The sequence below is a fragment of the Dryobates pubescens genome, chromosome 21 (assembly GCF_014839835.1).
Source record: "Dryobates pubescens isolate bDryPub1 chromosome 21, bDryPub1.pri, whole genome shotgun sequence".
Classification (NCBI taxonomy): Eukaryota; Metazoa; Chordata; class Aves; order Piciformes; family Picidae; genus Dryobates; species Dryobates pubescens.
In genome coordinates, this window is record NC_071632.1 from 15,229,324 (window position 1) to 15,247,564 (window position 18,241).

The following is an 18,241-nucleotide window of genomic DNA, read 5'->3' on the forward strand; positions in this document are numbered from 1 at the left end:
GAGCTTTTCCTATATAATATCAGTTCTGAATCCCTTTGGCCTCAGGAGTGTTGCCAGACTCTTGTGTCAAGAGATTTATACCTTCAGTTGTGGATGAAGTCAAATTGACACATCTGAGGCAGAATCAGGTAGCACCATGAGCCTATGGTTCCCCATAAAACATCCTTTCTCTGCCAGTCATTGTTGTTAAAGCTGATGGAAATAAGCCAGCATTAAATAAGGGATGGGAAACTGTAGCTTTGCCTTAAGCTGAGTACATCTGCTCTTTTGTTACCGGAGTAGTATGCAAGGGCAGGCGGTGTTTCGGCATGCTTTTGGCTCCATAAAAGCACTGCTGAGGGAGCGACGGAAGTTATTCCCACTGTTTTAAAAGACAGGTCACCAGACTCCTGAAGTTACAGCAGCTGATGCCTCTGGAGAGCCAGCTGTTCCCTGAGCCCTGGGGAGAGCTAAGGAGGTGTGTATGCTGCAAAGCACAGCCTCACCGTGGGAACTGTGGTTTGAACCTGGAAAGGTGGTGCCAGATCAGTTCAGCATTCTCTCAGCAAGGGTCTGGTTTAACAAGATGTGACTAAAGCAGTCTTCCAGGTGGATGAGACAGGTGAAAGGAACCATGGTGGCGAGTGGTCAAATGCTTGAAATACCTATGTGGTATATTTCTATGTTCCCTCTCCCATCCATTTACAGGCAGTGGTTTTGGTTGGTTGGCTTTTTTTCTTTCCTTTCTTTAGCCTGTTTTCACTTGTAATTTCACTTTTAAAACTTTTCCTTCCTCTTTCTGAGCTTCTCTAAATCTATTAAAAAGAAATTTCTTTCAGATTCACAGTAGAGTTTGCTTACTTTCCAGGCTATTCAGTAGATTGCAGAGATGATGTCTACTTGATGATTAGTTTACATAGGTAGAATAGTCTTGATTCCCCTTTGAAGTCATTATACAGCTCTTCTTCACATCCTGGGGTGTTTGAGACTCTTGTGTAAGCAGATGATACATTTTTATGAGTAGTATCCCATGTTTTTCATGTATATATGTACGTGGGTGTGCCTGCATACACCCTATTTCCACGTGTATTTTTGCATAGCATCCTTGCAGCACATTTGATGGGATGTTTTTGAGAAGGACCAGAAGTATGGCATTAGGGAGCAAGAGCTTCTTCTAACAGGTTTAGTATGTTTTGATGCAGCTTTAGCGAAAGAATACTCTGAACACGGAAAGGGTCACTCTCTGACATGTAGCCACATGTTGTGTCCTGGTCTCTTTCCAGATTTGGAAAACAATTCAGAATTAACCTTGCTGAACCCTCCTATTTTTTTATGTTGACCAACTCGTTATAAATACGATGCCTACTTTCCAGATGTCTACAACCCTTCCTGATCATTAGCCAACTGAACAGTTTCTGTTCCCCAGATCTACCAGCTATTATGTCTCTACAGTATAAGCAGAACTTCTTGAGCCTAGAAAAAATGCTAGAAATAGTTATTACTAATTTCCCTTCTTACTCTATAAAATGCATAAAGCAAGAAGGATCCTTCTTTAACCTGCCATTTATTTCCATTTCCTGCTCCTGTAGAAAAATCATGTAGGCTGTCCCATCGTATCTTCTCTGTAATAAACTTCTTCAGTCTGAAAGCTTTCCTCCAGAGTTCTACTTCCCCCCCCACCCCCCTTCTTAATTTCTAAGCTAAATTTATTGACAGTTTCCATTTTCTAACTGCAGCCACAAAGTGTCCTTTTATCTCCCTTCTCCCTTGTTGTTATTTGTGCATCTTATGTAACTTTGGAGAAGGATCATATACACTCTCAGCTGTCAACTGTGAAACTAAGCGAGCCAGGCTCTTTTAGTCACGTCCCACAAAGAGAGACTCCGTGTTCCTCTCATCCCCAAAATAGTCTTTTGGTGCACCTGTTCCCAGCTGAATTAACCTTTTCTCAGAAGGTGAGCAGAACTGTACACATTACTCTAGATAAAGTTTTCACAATGGTAATATATATAAATATATATGGTATTAAAATTTTGGTCTGCCCTGCAGGCTTCCTGATGCATGTTCCAATCACACGTGCTTTATCCATAGCAGTGTTATAAAGATAGCTCCTAGTTAACCTCTTGAGACAGGTACACTTCTGTCTCTCTTCAGCTGTTGAATGATGACGTTTCAGACATAGCCTGTTCCTCTCCTCCCTGATGTTATCTAGTCCTCTCAGTTAGGGAGTGAGCCCAGTAGCTTAGTATACTTTGTGAAGTGTCTGGCTTAGCTTAAACATACTGAGGTTGTTTGCCTAGGTTTCACTAAGTGGAAAAATTGTTGCTTTTCTTTTCATAAAGGACTTGAAATTCCTTGTTGTCCTCCATGATAGTCAAGGTGCCAGCAAGAGAGGGTACTACTTGAGTGGCCCAATGTGGCAAAGAGGAACAGCAGGAGGAATGGGTTAACAGAGAGTTTTCTGTGTACAAAGCAAATCTTGGAAGAACTTACTAAGAAATTGGGATCTTTCCCACAGCTTTCTGGTGTATTGCTAAGCCAGAGCTGGGACAAGTTTCATACAGATGGCACAAGACAGACCTGTGCTGCCCCAGGTAACCCTGTGGCAACACACGCAGTGATAGTTCTTTTTGATTCAATATTGTGCTTATTTTTTATTTTGAGAAATTTATTTTTCTAACTTTGCCCCCTTTTTATCTTGATTTTAACTAAAACTCAACTTGAAAAATACGTACATCTGAGGGGAACATCTGACAAAGTTTGTTGAATTATAGCCCACTAAAACAGGGCTTATGTTTGCTAAGTATTTATGTAGCATTTGCTGCAGGTTGTGTAGCCTATAGATCTCTTATTGCAGAATCATGAGTGAAAATAGATCAGTTTCATGCAGGAATACAAAGTAATTATCTGACCACATTTTAAAGACATATTAAACATGTTTGGTTAGGGCTACTTCTACCATCCTTGCAGCAGTAGTAGCTGTCTAGAGCTTTAAATTTACAGCAGAGTGATTAGAGCAAGTGGATAGGGTAAGATGTTTGGTGGTTTAACTAAAACAGCATGATCTTTGGAGCTAAGACTGCTTATATTTTGTTCTCCCTCTGTTTAGGGTAACCTATTTTTCACACATCTTGTATTGATGGGGTATATCATTCTTGAAAGAAGCTGAGCTCGTTTAAAGTAGAAGTTCTTCAGATACTGCTGTAGGATCCTCTCCTGTTGGCTTGAGAGGCTGATAATGCTTGGAATAATTTTTAAAGCTTTGTTTCCTTTTTCCTTGTGTTACATATTATAAACTTCCCTGGTTTATCTCTTTTTTTTTAAATTCTTTTTGGTATCTCTTCTCTGGTTTCTTTGAAGAGTGTTAGCTGTCCTTTTTCAGTGCTGATATTGAGGGGAAATAAAAGGTTAATAGAAGATCTGGGCAAATAATGATTTGTTTCTTACAGTGCTACTAGTTGAATTGAGTTTCAGCTGTATTGTGTGCTGAAAACTGGTGACTTACAATTGGCTGAAGCTGATGGTGGGGCTGGAGAAGCTGTGGTACAGCAGGACAGCAAAAACTTGCAGAAACAACTGGTTTTGTTAAAGCTGAAAAAGAATCTTTTTTCCCCCTCTTCTTGTGTGTCTAGGTGCAAGATTCGAAGAACAAAGCTGTTTGCATGTATATAAACTAATGTAGTGAGATGTTTAATTTATTTGTGACGCCTGAGCTTTAGTAGGGACTTTTTATTATTTTTTTCTATGGAGTTAGTGCTTTTGGAAAAGGCCCTGGATTAACAGCCCTGTTGCAGTCCATTTATCCAGAGCCTTTGGCTCACCTGCCAATCTAGATCTGCTTGAGAGGAAGCTGTTGTCCCTTTAGGTGTCTGTTCACCCCACCACCATCCTGTCGAGGTCTGAGAAGTTGTGCTTTGCTGAAATCTGTGATAGTTTTATGTTGCAAATTGTGGACCATTTCAAATTCAACCAACTACAAATTCATCTAATGTTAGTGAAGCTGATTTATGGGGGCAGTCTCTGGGAGGGCTGCATGGCATTTGCTGTGCCAAGGGAACTGTCTGTGTGGCTGGTGATTCTGGAGAGAAACCAGCTGCTGCCCTTTCGACTGTTGTTCCTAGCAGCTCCTTTTTCTGCTCTGCTGTTACAAGGACCAATGTAGTTCTACCAGAGTGGGGTTTCTTCAGTGAAAATGTGTCTTTTACACTATTACCTAGAGGCTTTTCATCTATGCTAGCAATGTTAGTGCTGCTTCCCCTGGGGCTGCGGCACATGCCCTGAACTGCATCAGTGCATTGCCATAAATGCTGAGTGCTTCGTTGTGTCCTTAATCCATGCTGACTCCATCGTTTCTGCCTATTATCAGGAAAGTGCTCACCTCGGTAGCAATCGCATATGGTCCACTAGACTTCATGTTCTTGCCTGCATCATCACATGAAGTGCTGTTAGAACTGGCTAGATCTTTCCTCCAAAGAGAGGAGAAAACAAAGGGGAAGGTTGAGTGTAAGTGGCTCTTCTTACCAGCAAAGAAGATGATTTGTTTTCACAGACTAAGCTGCTAATGCTGAGTGACATAAGAAAAGAGGTAAGAGAGCTGCTAAGTCTTTCAGGAGGGTTGTGGGGCCAAAGTATGCTCTCCAGGTTGGATACGAAAGATGAGACAAAGCAAACCCAATGAAAGTATGTAAAGAAAAAAATAAGCTGCTCCGAGAGGAAGCTTACCAGAGAAAATGGGCAGCAGGCAGCAAAGTTATGCCTATATCAAGGAAGCTAGGACCAATAGGGTCTGGTGAAGATCATCCTCCCAGATGAGCAACAGGAGAGAAGAGCCATAAGCAACAGAAGAGACATTTAAAAGGGTAAGGGGCCTAATTTTCCTTACCTTTCTCCAGAATAATTTGCTATAGATGTACTGCTGGGAAGAGTTACTGCATGAGAATGGGCTGTTCCGGGAAGCCTCTGGCTTCCACTGGCTGGTAACAAGTAAGCTTCTAAGGCCAAAGGTGAAAAATGTCTTTTACTGGTGTGGGGGTTACTTTATGACAAAGAAGTACATGAAATACTATAGAAAGATTATCAAAGACAGTGTGTCTTTCTCAAAGAAGGCTACTAAGAACTAATAAATAGGCTTGAGTATTTATCTCGGAAGCCTAAATTGCATTCACAAAACTGTAAAAACAAGATACAAATTTTGTAGTGTGATGAGACTTGGTCTCATCACCAGAATGAACACATTGAAATAGAGGTGGCAGAAAAATCTGACCTTTGCTCTTGGTTAAGTACCCAAGAGATTACCCAATGGAAACAGCAGCTCTCAGTAAAAGCTGTAATTAGATACCTTAGTTTTCGTGACAGATCTGAAAACTTCATAAGAGTGAAATGGGATGTCCTCAGTATTCTTCAGTTATTTCATGTAATTGTGAGTTGGGCATGGTGAAAAGAACCAGTGGGAAAAGCAAGACCAGCTTGCTTTAGGTATTCACCAGACTGTCTCGAGTTGGTGATGTCTGTTAATGAGTGATTTTGCCTTGTGGAAATGGAGGTCTGAAACAGCACAGCTATATAAAGCCTTGTGTATTTCCCTCAAATTAAGCTTATTTTGGTTAACTGAATTTTTAGCATTTTAGAGAAATAGAAGTGCCACTGAGTCCTGGCATGATGTGCCCCTACTTCTTACCACGGGTTTTGCTATATTTGCCCTCTGAGTTTCTTGTGTGCTGGGCAAGACAAAGTAGGGCTGCTTCAAAACAGAATAGTTGACTTGTTATTAGTAGCTTGTTTGTTTGTCCCTAGGCCTATTTATAAAAACAGCCTCAGGCAGGGAATTCTGCCAGCAGTCCAACCACTAAACAATTACAGATCTTTTCTTGGAGAAGTGTGTGGAATCTATGCAATAATTCAGCAGCAAGCCAAAGCCCCTTCTGACATGTGTATGAAAGTAGCCATTTCTGTGTATGGCACTTTAAAAAAAATAATTAAAGCCACAATCTTGCAAAGTATTGATGCCAATGTGTATGGAAATACAGATTTTAAGTTGCAGAGGTTACTGCTAGTTTAGAGAAATCAGGCCCAGTAAAAGATATGCAGAACTCAAAAGGAAGTCAAAATGGTCAAATAAATATTAATTTTAAAAATACATGTAGGCTGCAGACTCTGACAAGGAATTAAGTGGCCTGGTACTCACATAAGGCCAGGGTTGCCAGGCCCCTCTGGTTAGGTTCAGCCAAAAAATAAGAGGAATCCCCTCTGCAAGGGAGAAGATTCCTTTTGTTTTGGAAAGATGCAGCAATATCTGGGTTTGTCAGTGAAATGGGACTTCACAGATTTCAGTTCACGAGTGTGAGAGATAGTTGATTGGTTTTGCATGGCTAGTGTTGCAGTGCAGATGAGATGTGCTCTTTAATTAGTGGATGTAGAACTACAGGGAGCAAATCATGGTACCACAGAATGGTATGGGTCGGAGGGGACCTCAAAACATCATCCAGGCCAACCACCCTGCCAAAGCAGGATCACCTAGGGCAGGCCACACAGGAACACATCCAGATGGGTTTTTAAAGTCTTCAGAGAAGGAGTCTCCACAACCACTCTGGGCAGCTTGTTCCAGTGCTACACCACACTCACGGTAAAGAAGTTTTTTCTGATGTTGAGGTGGAACTTCCTGTGTTCCAGTTTGTACTTTGTCCTACCAAAGGGTACTACTGAAAAGAGACTGTCCCTTTCTTCTTGACACTCACCTTTAAGATATTTATAAACATTAATTATATCCTTTCTCAGTCTGCTCATCTCCAGGTGAAACAGCTTCAGGTTTCTCAGCTTTTCCTCATAAGGCAGATATTCCAGTCCCTTAATCATAATCATAGCCCTCCATTGGACTCACTATAGTATTTTCCCTTAGAGGCAAAACTATGCTGGAAGTAGAGGAAGGCTTAAACATGTTAAACAGCAGACAATAAAGAATCCTTGTAGTCCTATGAAAGGTGGAGACATTCAGTTGACACTTCTGGGGGTAAGTCATCTCCACTGGAGATTGCAGACTGCACAAGGCTGGATCACTTCTCCTTATAGAGGTCAGAAGTCATGAACCAGAACATCTCTGCTTGGAGAATGTACAGCTGTTACCCAGGCTGGTTGTATTTCAAGGTTTTGAAATGTTCTTTCTGAACTTGAAATATGTGTCTGTTTTCTGGATGTGATGCAAGATTTTGACAGTTTTGCATTTGATTTATAACTTAAGCCTTAAGGAAGACCTAGATTTTGGTACTTCACCCCAAATCACTGTTGAACTTGTTAGATTTTTAATTTGGGGGTTTTAAAACCTGTTATTTTATTATTGTTTTACTTTATTCTTCCTTGGAGAGAAAACAAAACCAGCCTGCCTGGATACTGCCATGGAGAGGCCTGGCAGGGACAATCTATTCCTCTGGTAACATAGGCTCAAAATACATAAATACACCCTTGAAACATTTCATCCCTCCATCAAGGTCTGAAGACTGAAGTAGCTTGAAAGTCAACTGCTGGGCACAGAACCAGAGTTGAAAATTCAGAAACCCTGTCTCCTTTTCCTGTGTACACGTAGTTCTGGAAGTCATGCTCTATTTAAAGGCATGACAGAGCCAGAATCACTGCATCTCCAGCATGCACAGCAAATTGAAGGGATCTAAAGCATGGATGGTGGAAGTCCCCAGCATTGTCTGCTGCTGCTTCCACACAGCAGCCCAGTAATATGAAAGATTGTGTTTAAAGATGCAGACTCTGTCCCTGTTCACTCTTCAAGTTAACGAAAAAGACTAAAAATGTTGATTTTGGGATGCTGTAGCTCAAGAATGAAGACATTCAGTACTGAAAACTACGTGTGCTTTGAACTAAGATGTGAGAAAGCTGGAAGGAATCCTGTATCACTTCTATAGGCCTTTTTCTTACAACTAGTTTACTTTGTCGTGTTCAAGCTAATATGTATCAGGACTAAGGAGTAGATGCAGCATTTGACAGTGAAGTGTTAAGTTCTGCAAAATGAGTGACTTTATTTTTTAGCTTCCCCTCCCCCCCTTTTTTTGTTTTCGAATTTAAGAATGGGGAGCTGAGCAGAGCTGTAGCTCAGTCTCAGTTCCTCCTTTTTGCACAGAGCCCTTGTTGAATTGCCCTGCTGTCCCTTCCCTACTAATTTTTCAGACACACTTCTTTATATGAAGGGTTAAGATCTGATGATGTTGAAACCAGTCTCCTGTTTACAGTCATTGCAGAACGGTAGTATGGAAATTTCCATCTGCAGCAAGATTACAGAGAAGAAAAAAAGAAAAAAAACCCTGCTGATTTTGCAAACATTTAGATCCAAATAAAGGAATAGTGGCTGAATCAAGCATATTAATTCTGATTAGCAGATACAGTGTGTTCAGCCAAAGAGGTCTAAGCCTTCCCCATCCTCTGGTGAAATTAGCTTACTCTGCTACTCCAGCCAGCAAAAACTTCTCTGTACAGGAACCACAGTTTCACTTGAAGTACCTAGACTTTCAAACTCTGATAGTCTTGTATTGAGCTCTTCTAGAGGGCAGTGCTTCCTTCTTTAGGGAGATATGATCAAGGTGAAAATCCATTGACTTTTAAAGTATTGCTAGCTGTGGGTTAATTTTTCTTGTTACTAGCTATTTTATCTATTTGGGCAATGATGTCAATACTTTTGGAGAGTAGAGTTCATAGTACAAGGTGTCTGTGATAAAGTCTGCGATTCGATTATTTTGTGATGGGAAAAAATCTGTGGCTCCTACAGGCCCTTTGAAGAAACTAGGCAGGTGCTTAGCTGCTCTAAAAGCATTTTTCACATGCTGTATTTTACACATGTCTATGAGGGCTGTATGTTCACATAGCAGTTGTGCTGGATCTTTCCATATCAGTTCTGAGAACACACTAATAAAGCACCTATCTCCCTGCAGCCACAGCTGCCTCTCTTGCTCCTTCCACAGTCCAGAAGTGTACAGGTCACACAGTGTTTGCATTGGGCACAGTAGAGTACACCACTTATGTTTAAAACACTGAAAACTTGCATTGAAGATTCTTTGCAAAAATCAAACTGGTGGTTTTGGGAAGAGGTCCTTTCCCAAGCTGATGCTTTTCAGACATATACATGTTAAGGCTTGTCACTGCACCTGTCTGAGAAAGAGTATTTGATATGTTCATGAAACTGTATTGCTGGTTTGTGTGCTACTGAGAGGAGCCAATTGATCTCTTTCTTGTGTGCTTTGTGCTCAGTGCTCATTTCAGCACTTTTGAGGCTGGCTAATGACCTTGATGATCTCAGCATCTTCAGGCTGCTCCAACTGATTGTTTTTTCATGAGAGCAAAATGGAGGGCGTTCCACTTCCTCCTATTTTGCTTTTAAGACAAGTTATAATTAATCTTCTCTTACCTTTGTATACCCTAACCCAAAGTTCTGCAAGCTGGGGGCAGGTGTTGATCTGTTAGAGGGTAGGAGAGCTCTGCAGAGGGACCTTGACAGGCTGGAGAGATGGGCAGAGTCCAACAGCATGAGATATAACACTTCTAAGTGCTGGGTACTACACATTGGCCACAACAACCCCATGCAGTGCTACAGGCTGGGGTCAGAGTGGCTGGAGAGCAGCCAGGCAGAGAGGAACCTGGGGGTGCTGGTTGAGAGTAGGCTGAACATAAGCCAGCAGTGTGCCCAAGTGGCCAAGAAGGCCAATGGCACCCTGGCCTGGATCAGGAATAGTATGGCCAGCAGGAGCAGGAAAGTCATTCTGCCCCTGTACACTGCACTGGCTAGGCCACACCTTGAGTCCTGTGTCTAGTTCTGAGGCCCTCAGTTCAGGAAAGATGTTGAGTTGCTGGAATGTGTCCAGAGAAGGGCAACAAAGCTGGGGAGGGGTTTGGAGCACAAGGCCTATGAGGAGAGGCTGAGGGAGCTGGGGTTGCTTAGCCTGGAGAAGAGGAGGCTCTGAGAAGACCTTATTGCCGTCTCCAACTACCTGAAGGGAAGTTGTAGCCAGGTGGGGATTGGTCTCTTCTCCCAGGCAACCAGCAACAAGAGGACACAGTCTCAAGCTGTGCCAGGGGAGGTTTAGGCTGGATGTTAGGAAGAAATTCTTCATAGAGTGATTGGTCATTGGAATGTGCTGCCCAGGGAGGTGGTGGAGTCACCATCACTGGAGGTGTTTAAGAAGAGGCTGGATGGGGCACTTAGTGCCATGGTTTAGTTTATTTGATGGTGTTGGGTGATAGGTTGGACTGGATCTCAAAGGTCTTTTCCAACCTGGTTAATTCTGTATTCTGTATAAACAATAATAATCAGAGTTAGTAATTCAGCACTACAGTGATCTGTACTTTCAGAGGCCTTTACAATCATTGCACAGTTAACTATCACAACAATTCTGCTGTAGAAGAGCTTTATGCTCATTCTTTAGCTGGGGAAACCTCTTGCTAAAGTGCAGCAACAACAAAGGGTGGCATTGGGATGGATTGTGGCAATGCCTTTTGCCAAATTAAAACAGGATGCATTGGGTTTACTTGGCAGGGTAGAGTATATGATAATGCATAACCTCCAGACTTGCTGGGAAGGGCAGGCATCCCCAGGCAGCATCTGAGGAAGCTCTATCATGTGTGTTTTTAACGGTGCACTGGCAGCTGCACAGAAAGGTAGCTGGGTCTCCCTCTGTTGCTCTATTGACTTCCTGCAGAGGCTTGCTGGTGCAGGGCACACTGGAACAATGAAGCGGCATTTGTCCAGAGCAACAAGGAAACACTGTGAGAGTCAGGGCCAGAATTTGGTTTTAATCTGACTGCCTTTGGGCTTCCAGTCTCTACATGACACATTATGTGTGGCACAAGGAACACTTCAGTAATAACTTTTCAGCTGTTTTTTTTCTGTCATGATTTTTTTGCCCCCAAAGCAGGTGGACACTAAAAAGGAGAACATAGATGTGGAGACGAAATACCAATGTGAACAGTATTACCACCTCAGCACTCTCCTGGGTCTCACAGGCATTGTCCTGGTCTCAGAGTGCTTTTCTAAAGGATGCTGTGCAAGCTACTGTGTGTCAGGGTAACATCCTTGTGCTGTTAATGAAGATGGAGCATTGTCTTTCCAGCTTCATCAGTGTCAGGAAAGACATGGAAATAGGAGAAAAGATTCTGTGCTCCTTGCTATTCCTAAAGCCTTGGCTTGAAAGTACAGAAAAATCTGTTTCACAGCTTTTTTTTCCCAGACAATTCCATTGTTTTTACTTGCATACACAGTCTTCCTAATTTGTACAGGAAGAAAAATGTACAGTGGAAAAGAGAGTGTCTTAAAAACGAGACAACCCACACACACAGCTCTGGGGGGCAATCACAAAATGTTTTGCAAGCTTTATTGTTGCGGAGAGATGTACTTGTAAGAGGGGTCTGGGGCTGCATACATGGGTTTGCACGGTAAAACATGGGCACTTCCGATTAGAGGTGAAATCCTGGCAGTGGTCAGGCCAGTGGGATTTTTGCCAGTGATTTTAATCAGAGCCAGAATTTCACCCTACGTCTGTCATCTTGTGTAATCTCCCTTTGAAGTCACATGAATTTTTTAACCAGTGTCTTATATAACGCCAAAACAATTCCCTACCCACCCAGTGTTTTCTGTTTTCCTGCACAACCTAAACTGAATGTTCCAAATATGTTTTCCAAAACCTGAGATGGTACTGAATTAATTCTTTTCTCCTATTTTGAATATGGAGTGTTTGTAGAGTCACTTTCTTGGTGTGGGTATATTTTTCTTTTAAACCCCTGGTCTGAACTCCTAGCATGGTTTGAACTTCAGATTGGGGTAAAGATTTATGTAGATCCCTTCCAACCTGAACTGTCCTCTGCTCTTATGGTCACGTTTTGGATCTTGGTGAAATGCCTTTTACACTAATTTGCTAAAAATGGAGTTTGTCTTCCCAAAGTAACCACAACTCTCAGCCACAGTTCAAAGTAAAAATTTTCAAGTTTAGGTTCGTATTGCTGTGTGTATTTAGGGATCTGTAGCTAGAAACTGGATCTACTGAGACCCTAGGAAATTCCATCTTCAGCTTCTGTGGACCCAGAATATCACTCTATCATCAATGCAACATCTGGAGTTTTTAAGACTACAGATGTGGTTTGAGTCCGCTGATTGTAAAACGCTTCCATGTCAGAGTGAATTAGAGGAGTATCACACAAAAACAGAGACCTGGAACACCTCTCCTATGAGGAAAGGCTGAGAGATGTGCGGTTGTTCAGCCTGAAGAACAGAAAGCTTCAGGTCACCAAGGGTGGCAGTAGATGCCCCACCCCTGGAAATATTCAAGGTCAGGTTGGATGGTGCTCTGAACAACCTGGTCTAATTAAAAATGTCCCTGCTTCCTGTGTGAGGGGATTGGACTAGATGACCTTTAAAGGACCTCAGTTGGTAGCACATAAGACCCTTAATGGGAAGGTTTGTGAGTTCAAGCCTGCAGTGGGCAGTAGTGACAGGTTGGACTCGATGATCTTTGAGGTCTCTTCCAACCTTAGTAGTAGTAGTGATACTGACCCTTCCAACTCAAACCATTCTAGGATTCTATGGCTCATCGATCCGGGGTGGTGTGCTGGGTTGTGGAAAAATGGACATATGTACTAGTATAATCTCTTTGTCTATCTCCTGAGCTCCACCTAAACAGGAAGGTTTGAGGTTGTTTTTTTACCATCCCTCTTCAATTTTGTGATTCCAGAGAGAACAAAGGCTGTAATCTGGCTTTTTTTTTTTTTTTTTTTTTTTGCATCATGACTGTCAGCACCTGAAGAAAAACCTGAAATTGCCAAGTACTGCTGTAAATTGGACAGGTTGCTGCATGGCTAGCTGGGTATTGTATCATGCCCATGTTTTTCCACCTAAAAGCAACAGAAATATACAACAGTGCTGAAATGAAAGCTTTACATTTTTGGCTGCTTAAATCTCTCCTCACTTCTGCACTCTTAAAGATGTTTGGTAGTTAGAATTACTGTGTAGGTAATAGTTCGTAGTAGTTTGGATATTGTTAGTGTGTTTACTAATCAGGCAATGTTTCTGTGCTTTGAAAACCAAAAAAATTGCCAGGGTCATATTTCACCCTTGCATACTCAGCACCTATTTATTATATAAATATTATCACAGCAAGCCCACTACAGTGAAGCATGGCTTTTGTCAGGGTTTCTGCTTTCATCAGTGTTACCCAGACAGCACATGAAGAAATCTCTGCAAGCAGCAAAGCAAACAAGGATAGTGGTGTGACTTGGTGTTACACTACAGTGACAACTGACTCACCCCTCCCAGCTCCAGTCTTCGTCTTCTCATGGGTTGTGGAAATGGCTGCGGGAGGGTGTGTTGGCTGAGGAGCTTTAACGAGTCAGAACACTTTTTGTTCTTAAATCTGTGCTTGACTTTGTGGGCAGCCTTTGTACTATGTTCTAACTCCAAGCAAGATGGAAAGGGCTGGTGTATTTTGCAGGAGTGCCAATATTTCCCTAAAGTGTTTGGTGAACACCTTGGGTGACATTTTAGCCTGGATGGAGATTTTGCAATGTAAACACATAATAAAGCAATAGAACAGAAAATCTACCTGACCTGTTTGTGAGTTAAAATTTGTACTTTTTCTGGAGCTCCCTTTCCCAAAAGCAATCCCTGTGTCTTGCTGAAGGGAAGGTGCAATTTCTGCCAAAGTAATGCCACATTTCTGATGCCAAAGAATGGAGAGTAGTGCAGATGAGGACTTGAGAGACAAAAAGATTGGCACCTAGAGGACCTTGCTCTTTCACCGTAGGAGTGGAGGACTCAGTGTTCCAAGTGCACAGGGAAAATGGACTTGATGCTATTGAAGGAACATAGAAGAATGGATGCCTGTACCTATGTGTTTGTGTCTTTCAGGGTTTATTTTCTGTGTTAATTTGGTAATTTGATGAAAACTGCAGACTGCATGGAATCCTGTTTGGAGAAAGTTCATCCCTAGCATGAATAATTTGAATACATAAGCACTGGATGAAGGGAGAAAAAAGTGACTACAAATGTCATAAGAATATGTTGAAGGCATGTGAGAGAAATGTTAAAGACACTTAAGGCCAGGACTATTCAATTATTATTTTTTTTCCTGTTCAATTTGTGATATGTGGTGAAGGGAAGCCTGAGCTTGTGTTACAAAAACTATATTTGATTCCTGCTGTGCATCATCAGACAGCTCATAATTATATTGTCTGCTGTGGGAGGAAACAATTGAAACTAGAATGGGTTCAGCCTTTATGAAATTAAAGCCAAAGTCTTAAGCCACATCTCTGTGACACACCTTTTGAAGGTATTGGCTTCCCATTCCATGCCTTAGGATATCACTCAGTTCAGCTTCTTGAAGCAGAACAAAGGTGCTCCCCCAACCAGCTCTCTAACCCTGGTTCTGCACACAGGCAGACCTACAAATTGAAGAGCTGTTTCTGCTGAATTCAGATGGAAGGAAGACATGATGCTATGGCATCCCTCACATAACCACTCTTTCCAAGGATATGGAGTATGTGGGATGTTGCATTTTTGCCATGTTGGACAATGAAATAAAGGGCCTGTGTATATCTTCATCCCTCTGTGCAGTTGTCCACCCTCACTGAATTATGAGCTTTTGTTATAGCTTTGTTTGAAGTCCTTAGTTCTGCAACAGGCCCTAATCCTCACCTTCCAATTATCCAGGTGTGACCACTTTTTCTCAGAGACAGCCTTGTTAGCAGAGCTGAACACAGAACATTTGCATTTTCTAAGAAAATTCTCTGCAGAAAAAAGAATGCAAGTACAGATAAACTTCTTTGGGAAAACGGCATCAGTGTAGGCAGCAAAGAAGTTGTTGAAGTGGAACAGTGCAGTAAACCCAACTCTGATTGGATTGAAGACTCTAATCACTTTCCCTTACACATGAGTCTCATATCTGTTGTTACCTTTAATGAGACTCATGTACCAAGCCTGCAAGCAGAATCGGTCCTTAATTCATCTTGCTGCTTAACTGTTTTGTTAGAAAGTGCTCCCATATCTTTCTGTTGAGATGCTGGTTGATGGTGTTGACACAGGCACAGACCTTGCAGTGAGGAATTTGTCTCAGCTCTAGTAACTGTGGTGAGAAATGGTGCCTGGGTAGATCCAAGTCAGGTGCCGACTAGTGCGTGACGGAAGAACAAAAGCTCATCAGCTCCTGCTTGCTCCCACAGTCACTCTGGGTAAATGACTTTGTTTTTCTTTCCTTAATTAAAAAAAAAAAAAAAAAAAAAGATAATTTGTCTTTATCTCCTTGATAGTTCTGTTGTGAAGTTGAGTTAGAATGCTTGCAGAACTCTCTAGGCATGAGAGGCTTTATTTGCATGTTATTGTAAACTCCTCTCCATTTTAACTGATCAGCATTTGTCTGAAATTCACTCTTCAACTTTGCCCTACAAAGATCTTATATGATTCCTTAAAAAAATAATATCAGCCCAGCATCTTCACTAAACGTTTGCAGTGGCTTAAGAAGTATTTTTATAATTATGATCTTATAAACCCAGAATAACTGAAGAATAACTCACAAATTAGTCACAGCCTAGAAATTCCTAATAAGTGACCAGCTTTCTGCCTTCATCTTTATAATATTTTTCATTTGCTGCTCTTAATTTTCCTGCTCATTTGTCCTGTGCGTTTCAAAAGCTACTTCAGTGTGTTGGCAGCTCAGGAATGGGAGCAGACCTGTTGCTCCTTGAAGAGCTGTCCAGATTCACGTTTCACTGGTAGCCGCCAGTTCAGCCAAGCTTCTTTTCTGCAGAGCTTTTTTTAGGAGAACTTATTTTCAAACTTATGAATAGCTTCTTGGCTTCAGAAGATCTTTCTGTTCTCAGCACCTCTGGGATTTGCCTACTGGGCTGCCTTGTCTCCAAAATGTAGACTTTTTCTTGAAGGTGGCACTATTTAGGAACTGCTTAAAACCCCTTACAACCATGTAGAACAGGCAACAATGAGAACCACATTACCATTTTAAAGTGTTGAGGTACTTGAGAAAGGTAAGATGTTTCTCTTAGAGTCATTCTTAGTTGCTACAATTGATGCAAAGATTTTAGTGTTATATATTAATTATTTGTGGTCAAAAATTTTCACAGATATCAGTATAGGAACATGACCTGTGGAGATTACCATTGTTGGCAATATAATGCAGCCTCTGGACTGCTATTAGTAATAATATAGTACATATGGATGGGCTGCTAGCCTAGATGTCTAGGGGATCAGATCTTCTGAGTGTGGAGAAGATCATTTTAGTACTGATTGAGTGGTTTGGAGCATGATTTGTATGATTGTTTGACGACATGCTTAGATGGTGCTACTTAGTGTGATGGGGCTGCTTAGGTGTTGGTGTGGCATAGCCTAAAACTACCACAGTTGGTCACCCAAAAAGGAGAGGGATTGGCACAGACTGCCCTTTATGAAAGTCCACATAGCCCATCCCTGTTGAAAAGATACAGTACGGCCTCTAAGCTTCTTCTCCCTTTCATGACTAGTCTCGTAGGCTCTCAGGGCTTTTTTGCCAAAGTAAACCGGTCAGCAAAAAGTCATCTGCATATTTTTTATTTTTCCTTTTTGTTAAGCCAGCTGACAGTTGATTTCCTTCCTCTTTCACTTTGAAGATCTGAACTCTTCTTTTATAGTTGTTTGTTGAACTGTTGGCCCAAGGTCTAGTAGAGTTCTGAAACCTTTGCAGCTCTGTGGTTACAGAGCATAGTATAAGATCTCAGGAACTGCAAACTCACACCAAAAAGTAAACAGCTCTAACAGCAGTACAAAGAGCAGGTTTTCTTTATTCTTTTGCACACAGATTGGGGATTGCAAATAACTGCTTCAGGTTTGGGGCCTGAATTGCTTGATCTTATGTTTGAAATTTCAAACAAAAGCTGTTGGTGGTTAACATGCTGTGAAATGTGCTTCCACTTTTCACTAAACTTCTTGCAGCTCTTCAAGCTTCCTCTTTGGCCTTCAGAAGTTATATAGAGAGTTTGAATTCTTCAGGCACAGGGAAACAGAAGACAGAGCTAGACTGGCCTTATTGTCTGGGACAGTCTTTCTTTGCTTTTGACTTTTGAAACCATTCATTTGGCCTCATTGGTTTTTAGTGATTGGGGAAAACCAGGTGTGGGATTGTAGTAGTTGTCAAATGTAGCTACCAAGAGAGAGCACACTATGTTTTATGTATGCATGCTGCTGTTTTATTGACTCTTACAAATCAGAGGATAACCTCTGGAGATCTAATTATTCTGGGATACCACAAAGAAGAGTTAGTACTCTTTTGAGCTGCTAAAACTGCTAGTTGCAATATGAGGACTTCTCTGACAGTGTTATTCTGCTTCAGAAAGGAATTTCTATTTTCTACAGCAAACATAGCTAGGTGTGTGTTTTGTTTTTTCTCTCCCAGACTTGAGTTCAATTATTTAATGTGCTCTAGGCTGAAAGAATACCAGTTACAGGCAGCACCCAGTATTTTAAAATACCAGTAATAACTTTTGCCTAGAAAAAATAAGTAGGTTTTAGTTCAGAACATAGAACAAATGTGGAAATTATTCTGATCTAATTTAGGCTAAATGTTTTAATTCTACCATCTTCAGTGGCATTTTTTGGTATTAGTCAGGAGCCTCCAGTTCTGAGTGGAAATCAGATGTATTGTGGAATAACAGATCCTAGCCCTGAGTCTATAGCATCAAAGAACAGTGAGAGTTGTGTGGTCTCAACTCTCACTGCTCTCTCCACAGTGGCTTTTGAAGAGAAACAGCCCAGCCAGCACCCGTGGATGATAGTGAGATAGTCATCAATTCTGGTCCTAACAACCGGGGGGCCACCAGGCCCCCCGGCCTTTGTTGTCACCACCACCATCACCCAGTGTGCACCATGGGCACTCACCAGTGATGAGAGGAGGATCCTCCAGCCCCAATGGGCTCATCTTGGGGCTTCTGTCTTTCCTGGTGGGATTATAAAGGGGAGTGGGTGGGGAGGGCCAAGTGGCCACACCTGGGGTGGGAGGAGACTCCAACAGAGCCCAGGTGCTCTGGGATTTGAGGGAAAAAAGGGGGAAAATGGGGCAGGTGAGGGACTTTTAAGGTGTCAGGTAATTATAGGACTGGGGGGAATGGAAAAAAAACAATAGAAATGGGTAGATTCAGATTGGATGTTAAGAAGCAATTCTTCACCATGAGGGTGGTGAGACACAGGAACAGGTTGCCCAGGGTGGTGGTAAAAGCCTCATCCTTGGGAGATTTTAAGGCCAGG

General features: G+C 41.8%; 1 protein-coding gene across 2 annotated transcripts in view; it reads left to right on the forward strand.

The window, feature by feature from the left end:
- Positions 1–18,241, forward strand: part of PRKAG2 (protein kinase AMP-activated non-catalytic subunit gamma 2) — a 185,101-nt gene that overhangs the window by 17,037 nt on the left and 149,823 nt on the right. The window contains exon 1 of one of the 2 annotated variants that reach the window (XM_054171409.1): positions 4,467–4,564. The exons of the other annotated variant lie outside the window; for it this stretch is intronic. Coding sequence (XP_054027384.1) covers positions 4,541–4,564 — 24 coding nt within the window. The 5' untranslated portion in view covers positions 4,467–4,540. Of the gene's footprint in view, positions 1–4,466; positions 4,565–18,241 lie in introns of those variants that run through there. 2 annotated transcript variants of the gene reach the window in all.